At 33.7% G+C, this 11,837-nt stretch overlaps 1 protein-coding gene and 1 long non-coding RNA gene across 3 annotated transcripts in view; one reads left to right on the top strand and one right to left on the bottom strand.

Moving 5' to 3' along the window:
* The window catches only part of LOC139485622 (zinc finger protein 616-like), an 11,867-nt gene extending 3,213 nt beyond the window's left edge, over nt 1-8,654 (top strand). For both annotated transcript variants that reach the window (XM_071270243.1, XM_071270250.1), the window contains exons 2-3: nt 5,739-5,815; nt 6,679-8,654. In XM_071270243.1, the coding sequence (XP_071126344.1) occupies nt 5,739-5,815; nt 6,679-8,426 (1,825 nt within the window). In that variant the 3' untranslated portion in view covers nt 8,427-8,654. The remainder of the gene's footprint in view (nt 1-5,738; nt 5,816-6,678) is intronic.
* Nucleotides 1-11,837, bottom strand: part of LOC139485827 (uncharacterized) — a 971,519-nt gene that overhangs the window by 370,499 nt on the left and 589,183 nt on the right. The gene's annotated exons all lie outside the window — the stretch shown is intronic.

The following is an 11,837-nucleotide window of genomic DNA, read 5'->3' as shown; positions in this document are numbered from 1 at the left end:
AATAGAGAATAAAAATGCTAGATAATAATTGAAAATCATTGTATTACAATATCAAGCAAAAAAAATACAGTACAATTAAAAATAAGATATTGAAGATATTTATAAATAAATAATTGATAGCATTTTGATATGAATTAAAAGCATGAAAAAACATTTGTATATAAATATTTTTAGAGGGTGGTAAAAGGGGGGGGGGGGTGGGTGGGTGCTTGCACAAAAAAAAAACGTAAAATAATTTCTGTAATGAACGTTGCACGAAAAATAAATAATTTTATTTGAACCTTTTGTGACTGAGTCACTGTCTTCTTGTACATATATATTAACGCTTTGTTTTACTTGATATTCCCGATTTAGTACATAATTGGTTTACCATGTTTATGGCTTTAAAAATGTATTTCTTGACGATCACTGCCAAGTGTTTGAATTTTATTTGAAAAATACCGAGCACGCAAAATAAGACTTTGAAAATCATGATGCACGTAAAATTAAATAAGCAAAACACGTTGAACACCAGTCTTGCTCGACTGAACGTCAAATAAAAAAGTAAAAACATGTTGAACGTGAAATAAAAAAGGCAAACGTTGATCACGTTGCACGAAAATAACCCTTTAGTGGCTTTACCACCCTCTTTATAAAAAAAGCTGATTTTCAAATTTTCAAAAATTATAGTATCCAGATTGGAAGTAAATTTTGGAAAAAAAATCCCGTTTTACCGTATTTTACTTATAAATGGACTTTGGTTTTTTTCTGCCAGGAAACTTTACATTCAATCTGGTTAAAGTTTTTCTTAAACTATCCTGGATTTCTACCAAACTTGGAAAGAAGCTTGTTTATGATCATAAGATAGTATCCAGAAGTGAATTTGTAAAAAAAAAAAAAAAAAAATCCATATTTTATATGAACTTATAAATGGACTGGTTGAAAAGTACTCACCCATATCTGAGACTTAACTATTAGTCTCAGCCCATATTCAGTTCATTTGGTATGTACTATTTTTCAAATTTCAATAAAAGTCATATATAGGTACATTATAGGTTTTTTTCTAAAGGAGAGTTGTTTATCATTTTTTAGACTATATTCAATTTGAAAGTGTTTCTTCTTCTTCTTTAAGGTCAACAAGGCTTCAATACTTAAGAAAACATGTTGTTGCGCATGCATGATTGACAAAAAAAATTATATTATACAAATTCATAAAAATATTTTTTAACAATTGAAGTGTTTGTATATACAGATTGTGATTGAAAATATGAGTAACAGTTACAAAAGTTTTTAAATATAAATTTTAATTTTGATATTAATTATGCCAGTGAGATATAAGTTAATCAGAACCGGCAAAATAGCAAATAGTGCCGGTCAAATAGCCACTGCCAAATAAAAATTACTTGTTATGTAGTACCCCTGACTGTATTAACTTAGTCATGCTCATTATTATGCTAGTTTCACTTTTTAAATGAATCAATCCATTTAACGATATTAGACGATATTAGTAAAAGAAAAGACTTCCGTTACAGGGGACGACCATTTGATATTCTGGGGGGAGGAAGATTTTGAAAATAAATAAGGGAGCTACCATTTGATTTTTATGGGGGGGCTAGGATGAAAAATTTTGTCCTGCATTTTTTTTTAGTTGTAATCTCTGTCCTGCTTTTTAGCTCACCTGGCCTAAAAGGCCATGTGAGCTTTTCTCATCACTTGGCGGCCGTAGTCGTCGTCGTTGTCGTCGTCGTTAACAATTTTTCAAACATCTTCTCCTCTGAAACTACTGAATGGATTTGAATGAAACTTAGCATGATTGTTCCTTAGTATATCCTGCACAAAATGTGCGCTTCGATTTTTGATCCGTCAACAAACATGGCCGCCGTTACTTAAAATAGAACATAGGGGTCTAATGCAGTTTTTGGCTTATATCTCAAAAACGAAAGCATTTAGAGCAAATCTGACATGGGGTAAAAATTTTCATTAGGTCAAAATCTATCAGCCCTGAAATTTTCAGATGAATCAAACAAACCATTGTTGGGTTGCTGCCACTTATTTGGTAATTTTAAGGAAATTTTGCAGTTTTTGGTCATTATCTTGAATATTATTATAGATAAAGATAAACTGTAAACAGCAAAAATGATCAGCAAAGTAAGATCTACAAATAAGTTAATATGACCAAAATTGTCAATTGACCCCTTAAGGGGTTATTGTCCTTTAATGACAATTTTTCACCTTTTGTTCATCATATTTGCTAACTTTAAAAAATCTTCTTCTCTGAAACTACTGAATGGATTTGGTTAAAACTTAGAATGATTGTTCCTTAGATTATCCTGCACAAAGTGTGTGCTTTGATTTTTGATCCGTCAAAAAACATGGCCGCCGTTACTTAAAATAGAACATAGGGGTCAAATGCAGTTTTTGGCTTATATCTCAAAAACGAAAGCATTTAGAGCAAATCTGACTGGGGTAAAAATGTTCATTAGGTCAATACCTATCAGCCCTGAAATTTTCAGATGAATCACACAACCAATTGTTGGGTTGCTGCCACTTTATTGGTAATTTTAAGGAAATTTTGCAGTTTTTGGTCATTATCTTGAATATTATTATAGATAAAGATAAACTGTAAACAGCAAAAATGATAAGCAAAGTAAGATCTACAAATAAGTTAATATGACCAAAATTGCCAATTGACCCCTTAAGGGGTTATTGTCCTTTAATGACAATTTTTCACAATTTGTTCATCATATTTGCTAACTTTAAAAAATCTTCTCCTCTAAAACTACTCAACTAAATTCAACCAAACTTCAACTGAATAATCAGTAGGGTGTATAAAATAAAGTTTGTGCTTTATTTTTTATTTCGTCAAAAAACATGGCCGTCATGGCTAAAAATAGATCACAGGGTAAAATGCAGTTTTTGGCTTATATCTTAAAAACTCCAGCATTTAGAGCAAATAAGACAAGATGTTAAAGTATTTATTAGGTCAAGGTCTACCTGTCCTGAAATTTTCAGCCGAATTGGATAACTGGTTTTTCAGGTATAATGCCCCTGAATTGATGATTTTAAAGAAATTTTGCAGTTTTTGGTTATTATCTTGAATACTATTATAGATACAGATAAACTGTTAATAGCAAAAATGTTAAGCAAAGTAAGATCTACAAATAAGTCAATTTGACCAAAATTGTCAATTGACCCCTTAAGGAGTTATTGCCCTTTAAAGACTTTTTTTCACAATTTGTTCATCATGTTGACTTACTTTAAAAAATCTTCTCCTTTGAAACTGCTGTATCAATTTCAGCCAAACTTAGGCTAAATGAGTTTGAGAGTATCTAGTATAAATTTTATATTTCATTTCCTTGTATGTCAAGAAACATAGCTCCTATGGCTAAAATAGTACAAAGGAGAAAATGATTTTTTTTTTGCTTTTGAAGAAAATAGGACGATTCAAAGAACATTTTAAATAAATAAATTGAAAAGCCAAAATAATCATTGATGAGAGATTTAACCAAAAAAATTAAGGTGAGCGATTCAGGCTCTTGAGAGCCTCTTGTTTATTTTTCACTTTATTCGGTCCTGCCTTTTTTTTTATTAGTTTATCCTGACCTTTTTTACCTGAATTGTCATCCTGCCTTTTTTTTTTGCAAAGTGTCTCATCCTGCCTTTTTTTTTTTACTCAAAACTCCTGTCCTGCCTATTTTTTTCAAATTTCATCCTAGCCCCCCCATAAAAATCAAATGGTAGCTCCCTAACTCAGCCTTGATAATCACAAAAATAAATGGTTTGTTCTGTGGTAGTTTGAAAATAAATTACCTGACTTGCAATGTATTGAAAATAAATAACTCAGCAGGTCTTATCGAAAGTATGAGATGGCACCATGCAGATACTTCTTAGATTCATCTTTTTTCCAAAATAATCGGGAAACACTTCCCAAATCTTTTAATAATAAAAGTATAAATATCATTTAAATATACTTGAAATGTATGAAAATTGGTTTCATTTAACTTGAGGTATATTGTTTCAGGAATACTTAACTCACTTTTATTACAGGGCCTTAACCACCGTGTATCATCAGTACACCGGATATAGGTACTAACCAAGCGGGCATGATCGATTTTGACCTTACACGGTAAAGAAAATCTTTGTTTTGCTTTATCAATATTCAATGTACATTTCTCAACAATTGAAATTCCTGCTCCCAAATAAATTTCGCATAAAACAACTTTGATATTCTAATAAGAACAATTAACTTGTACGTGCGCAAATAGTTGTGAATGTCAACGCCAACTTTCAATTTCGATACAGTTGTTGAGACATTTACATGTTTTATCTGAAAGAAACCTAATACAGGGCAAAAGTTATAGTTACCAATCATAAACCTACCTGTGATTACTCATTCCTTGAAACTTTTTGGGTAATAAATGAGTATGAAAATAAAGTTTTTGTGTACGGTGTACAACAACTTAACTATGCACCGTATATAAGGATTTATGTGGTCAGCTTAACACCGTACACAACGCTTCTTTTGGGATAAAATATCGAAAATAACATATGTATGAAAGATTTCAATGCCAATTATGGAAACAGCTATACTTATTACACACACACATTGACCTTCTATCAGAAAAAGAGTTGCAATGAATATAGAATTATATCGGATGAGACAAGGGCCAACTTCTTTTACAAGAATTTGCACATGCTTTAAGTAATCCCTCTTGTTTTGGTAAAATAATGAGACATCTCTAATGATCAAGCTACGACCAAATCATTTCTTAAAACAGCAATTATGTTTAGATTGAAGTACACATAGATATTACATTGTATGTGAACAAAACATATATTTTTTGTTACCGTGTAAGATCAAAATCGCTCACGCCCGCTTGGTTAGTACCTATATCCGCTGTACGATGATACACAGTGTTAACTACATTAAGGCAAATGCCTCATATAGGAAATTTTTAAAACCAAATGCTTGTCTCCATATCAAGTTGTGTTCACTATGAGTGCCTTGCAAGAAGCAAGTTCTGTTCTCCCTCAGACGAAGCCCCTGATTTTTCGAGATCAATGTTTCTTATTTATTTGTCTTTTGTTCATCGATTGCCCTTCTGTATTCTGTTAGTCATGTTAGTGTTGCATTCATTTTATGTTTAGTTATTTTTTATTAATTTGATCATGAGCAGCCACAGACTTAACTACATGTATATATGTGAATTACATTTTTGCTTTATCATCATTCATGCATATTTGTCTTCTGATGTGGTCCCTAGAAACTGAATCTATACATTTTGCTTCGTCAAAAAATTATTAGACTTAAAATTCATTTCCAGATTAAGAAAGGGTCTGGGGAACATCCAGAAAGCATGCTTTTGCATCATTTGTTCTATAGCTTCTTGGGTCTTTAGCCGTTCCAAATTTAAACTCTTCAGAAAATTTTTTGCCTCGCTCCTCTTGGAAATTTAATGATTGCCAATACTTTTAAAAGAGGCTAGTTACAACCAAATTTAATACTGTGAACCATGGACATCAACAGAAATGATCCGGATAGTTGTGGCCAGTGTGGCTACATGTGCCACGCTATAATCTATCAGCCTGTTCAGGCAATGAAAACACATACTCAATCTTGTAAGGGTTAAAAGAATGATAATACATGATATATACATGATATATATATATATATATATATATATATAAAAAAAAAGATTGTGACGATTATTCTTAACTGTAATTTTTCCTTATCAATTATTTGTAAATATGTATTTCAGGATAAACTCAGGTTTTGTCAGTATGGAGGGAAGTGATGGAGAGAAGATTAAACAGGAGGAACAAGAAAAAACATCAGGTTATATTATAATAACAATACCTTATATTTGTATTTTTCTGACTGTAAAGCATGCTTAAGGGAACCTTCATTCCGAAGAACAAATCATTCAAATATCATAGGAATAACTATATTTTGCGATGCAGAACAGCTTAAGGTACCAGTCTTGTATTACAACTCCAGTTTCCCATGTATGGTTTCTTGTTGCATGTTTCTTTTTGAATTTTGATATATTTGTGATTATCACAAGCTAGTCAAAACATTTACTTAATTTTTCCATTGAAGGACATCATTCGTAAATATAAATCTACATGCTCACATCTTATACATTCAGGTATTTCACATCCAATCTTAAATGATAATATTCTATACAAAGCACTAGAATTTCGTCATTTACCTCAAAGCTAACTAATTCCTTTTCCAACATTCCATAATTTTGTAGTGGCAGTTTAAATTTCCTGTCCCTTTATCTTATTATTTAGGTTGACTCCTATCTTGCAGAACATGTAGCCTATTGTTTTTATTGTTAACTTGTCTTGTCCTAGAAATGAATGAAATATTTGCCACTGGTAATAAAGCATACAACAACCAACTAATCAAGGTTATGTAATATACATGTATGCACTACAAGCACTTAATATAATATATTGTAACTAATAAAATACATGCGAAGTAAAATGGTTATTAACAAATCAAAACCCGGTATATTTAAATACAAGTAACTTAGTCAGTTATAAATGTTTTAACTGATTGGAATTAAGTTGGAAGTGTAGGATTATAAACTCTCCCAAACAAAAGATTAGTGTTTAAAATCATTTACTTTTTATGTTGTCAATTGACAATACATGTCCTTATAGATATATATATATTATTTGATATTGTAGCTGAGGAACCAGTCATGCAAAGCCAAAGCAACCCAGACAAAGAAGCAGATGATCAACAACTCACAGGAAACATGATACATGTACATGATTGTGATATATGTGGTAAACAATATACATCTAATTATCAGTTCAAGTTACACATGCGACATCATGCTGGAATGAAAGTTTACACTTGTGAAGTGTGTGATTATTCGGTTTTAAGGAAACATGTTTTGGAAATACACATGAGAACTCATACTGGTAATAAACCTTATCAGTGTGAAAAATGTGGAAAAGGGTTCAAAGAAAAAGATCATGTATTGAGGCACATGATAACACATTCTGATGATAGACCCTTTGTTTGTGACATATGTGGTAAAACATTTAAGTTTATGCAAAACTTAAAAAAACATGTAAAACAGCATACAAGTGCCAACCCTCACAAATGTGGTGTATGTTGTAAAGGGTTTAGTCAGGCTGTTGAATTAGAGGAACACATGAGTACACATCCTGTCCATGATGGTCCTTTTAAATGTAATGTGTGTTGTAAAGTGTTTAATCAGCGTTTTGATTTAGAGGAACACATGAAAACAGACCCTGACGGTGATGGTCCTTATAAATGTTATGTATGTTGTAAAGAGTTTGAACGGAGTGAGCAATTACAGATCCACTTAAGAGTGATGCATAAATGCATTAAGTGTGGAGAAGTGTTCAAAAATTCAGCACTCTTAAAGATACACAAGCAAATACATACTGGTGAAAAATGCTTTGTGTGCAGCATATGTGGTACAGCCTTTAAGGAGAAGGCAACATTAAAACACCATTTTACTAGACATTCTGATGAAAAACCTTTTAAATGTGATGTATGTGGTAGATGCTTTAGGCTGGATAAGCTCCTAAACACGCACTTGAAAGTACATACAGGTGATAGGGCTCAATTCATATGTAATGTATGTGGGAAAGTGTTTGTTAAGAGGTGTTCCTTAAAGGAGCACATGATATTACACACTGGGGATAAACCCTATAAATGTGAAATATGTGGTGAAACATTTAGTCAGAATAGAAGTTTAAAAGTACACTTGAGAATGCATAAACGTTATAAATGTGATGTATGTGGTAAAGAGTATAGTCAAAGTCAAAGTTTAGCAAAACATGTCACGACTCACACAGGTGATAGTCCTTATAGATGTGTAGTCTGTGATAAAGGTTTTATTGTAAAAGCAGCCCTTCAAAAACACATGAGAAAACACTCACAGGATTATGATGATAGACCTTACAAATGTGGAGAGTGTGGGAAGGGGTTTACAGGGCCTTATTTCTTAGAGAAACACTTGAGGTCCCATACAGGGGATAAACCTTATAATTGCGATATATGTGGTAAATATTTTATTTGTGCAAGCAGTCTTAACTCACATACACAGAGATTACATACTGCAGTCAAACCTTTAAATGCTGATACATCTGGTGAACGTTTAAGTAGTTCATCTAATCTAAACCAACAAACTACTGACAAACGTCATAAATGTGATATTTGTGGTAAAGGGTTCAGTATTCCAAGCATTTTAAAATTACACATGATTACCCACACGGGTGAGAAGCCTTATAAATGTGAAATATGTTGTAAAGGACTCTGTAGTTCAAAAAGCTTAAAAAAGCACATGATATTACATACCGATCCAACCAAGATAAAAAGGCACATGAGATTACTCAGTGATGCAGCCGACATGAAAAAGCACATGAAATTACACTTTGACCCAACCAACTTATAAAAAGCACTTGAGATAAGTAGTAGACACAACCAGCTTAAGAAAACACATGGTATTACATACTGACCCAACCAAGATAAAGTCACATGAGATTACTCATAGATGCAGCCGACATGAGAAAGCACATGAAATTACTCACTGACGCAACTAACTTAAGGAAGCACACGAGATTATTCACTGACACAACTAACTAAAGAAAGCACATAAGATTATTCACTGACACAACCAACTTTAATAAGAAAGCATGCATGATTACTCACTGACAAGACATCTTTTAGCATGTTAAGAAGAGATTTATTTGTTAAAGAGTACAGTGATTTAGGCAACTCATATTTTAGACCACTAAGACCTCAACAATGAACTATACGATATCATTATGATTTTCGTTGTAAGGATTAACTGAAACATTACAAACACTACCAATCAGGGGCGGATGCAGGAATTTTTGAAAGGGGGGGTGCTAACCCAGGGCAAAAAGGGGGGGGGGGTGCAAAACATATGTCCCGATACAAATGCATTGATCGGCAAAAATAAAGGGGGTGCGCACCCCCGGAACCCCCCCCCCCCCCCCCTGGATCCGCCACTGGACCAAGATTGCATAATGATCACAACACCGAAAAAACTGTCCTGCATCATTTTCAGCATAATAGATTCCACCTCATATGCTTTCTTGGATCCTCTCGTCTTGTTCATACAATTGGATCCACCCCTGAATAACATTAAGCAGCTTTTTTGTATGAGTACTTCTTCGTACTACACTATATGTATTATTCATGTAAACAAATGATGTTCAAATTACATTTTTGTCGTAACATTGATTGTTTGAAAATAAATGTATACAAGTCATTTCTTAATTAAAATTACTATGTATCGATACATATGGTAGTTATGTAGTATTTCAGATTTTTGTGTAATTTCATGTGCATTTAGAATTAGCTGTACTGAATTGAATATATAACTTGGCGCAGCTGAATACGATCGTAAACGTCTAACCATGAACATGTGGTGCAAGTATGGCAGGGGCGGATCCAGCCATTTTAAAAATGGACAAAGGGGGGGGTTCCAACTACATGTTCCCATTCAAATGCATTGATCGTCAAAAAAAGGGGGGTTCCAACGCACGGACCCCCCCACCCCTGGATCCGCGCCTGTATGGACACTTCATTAAAGCTTGATACAGCAGTCTGATATATATACCTCTGATTTCGTTATACTACATACCGTAGCTAGTAAATATGTTAATTATACTACAAAATGTATCCATTTCATTTAATGTAATATTCGGATATGATGACGATTTTCTCTCCATTAGGAACCCAACTTTTCTGATAATGAGTTTCATTAATATATCCTTCAGAACTCAAGAAATTAAAGAAACAGCAAAAACAAGCTTTTTAGACTTATACTCTGTACCCTAGAATTTGAGATAAGCGGTCATATCAGTAACCTGAGAATCACAAACGAGACGATTTTGATTTTGTAATTATCAACCCCCCACCTAAGAAGCAATATAACAACTTCTCTTGCAAATGGGATAAACATTAATTTTCTTAGATCATTCGGCGTTTAATAGCTTGCAGCTGCTACCCGAGACTTTCTTCAACGTCACAAGTGTCTGACAAGTGTTACGAATTTGATTTAGTTTAAGACATACGAAAGTTAAAGTAGTTTAAATTTGTTTCATATACTACTTTTAAAATAGGTTTCATACATTTAGGCTTCAGCCCAGTTTCATTCACTACTTTTATAATAGGTTCCATACATTTAGGTTCCAGCCCAGTTTCATACATTTGATGTAAAGTAGTTGTCGTTTGTTTATGTAAGTAATTTATACGTGTTTCTCGTTTCTCTTTTTTTATATAGATTAGAGCGTTGGTTTTCCCGTTTGAATGGTTTTACACGTCTAGTAATTTTGGGGCCCTTTATAGCTTGTTGTTCGGTGTGAGCCAAGGCTCTGTGTTGAAGGCCGGACATTGACCTATAATGGTTTACTTTTATAAATTGTTATTTGGATGGAGAGTTGTCTCATTGGCACTCACACCACATCTTCCTATATCTATTGACGTTTAAGCCTATAGTTGGTTTAATCATGTATCGGACTGAAAGGGTTTTAAACAGGGTTTTTTTAAGTTTGCAGGTTAGGTTGATAGGTGTTGAAATTCATTGCATGTAGTATTTGTTTTATATTTGTTTTTGATAGTGTAAACTGTTTGACATTAGAATTTTTGACTCAATGATTGCTCTTCAAATCCCAGGAAACTGGTACGAACCCGTGGATAAAATTATGAAAATGTCCCCGCCTGGTTACACGTTACAAATGGTGACAGCCGCGGGATTTGTCGAGCATTTCTATGGAGTATTTAGTACGTAATTGTATTTTATCATGAATTCAAATAGGAACGATAGTGTTTTATATGATCCCGACATAAGATTAACTGAATAACAGTTAATTCAGGAAATAGACATTTTAACTGCTGAATTGGGAAAATATTGGCATGTTAAAGATGACAGATCCAACCCAGCCCCCCCCCCCCCCCCCCCCCCAACCCAACCCAACCCCATACAAATACATCTCGCAAAAATTTTAGACAGGATTCGGAGATAGTTTCAGACAGGCGTTCCGAAAAGAGATCACAACTAACAAACTCCCCGATTTATGAAAATAAAACTGCTATTGGTAGTGTTAACAGAGGTTTGGAGCAAGATTTAGATCTTCAGTCAGGTTTGAAACATCAACACCTGCTGCGGAAATATAGACTTCGAAATCTTCAGAAAAATTACAATCACCAATTAGTGACACATCTGTCACAAAAGGAGCAAGTTAAACTGGTTTAACTCGTTGTACTGGGTTTTATAGATATAAACCATCCTATATCTTTCGAATGGATACAAAAATAAAAACATAGTTAAGACTGCTACCTATGAAGGGAAAGGCCCTTGGCTTGACTTGAGGTCACATGTTGATGCATGTTCTCAAATTAATAATTGGACAGACAAAGAGAACGGTCAGTATTTTGCCGTTTCTCTCAGGGGTCAGGCTCAAGATGTTTCGGGAAATTTAACCCAGGAGTCTAGACAAGATTTCAAAGAACTGGTAAAGGCATTGGAAGATTGTAAGAGCGTTTTTCTTCGTGTAGCCAAACAGAGCTGTACAGAACACTGCTCAAAGCGAGACACAAGAGAGCTGTCGAGACCTTGCCTCAGTTAGGTCAAGACATAAGAAGATTATTTTACCTTGTGTATGTAACTTCACCAAATGAAGTGCTGAAGAATTTGGCAAAAGAATAGTATATAGACTCGTTAATCGATTCGTATATGAGGCTCCGAATAAATAAGGCAAGACCTACCAATCCCAATGACGCTATCAGACATGCATTTTAGGTAGAGGCTTTCCACAAAGCAGAAAGCAAAATC

This window comes from Mytilus edulis, chromosome 1, assembly GCF_963676685.1.
Source record: "Mytilus edulis chromosome 1, xbMytEdul2.2, whole genome shotgun sequence".
Classification (NCBI taxonomy): Eukaryota; Metazoa; Mollusca; class Bivalvia; order Mytilida; family Mytilidae; genus Mytilus; species Mytilus edulis.
The sequence above is the reverse complement of the archived record's forward strand: the minus strand, read 5'-3'. Positions and strand labels throughout refer to the sequence as shown.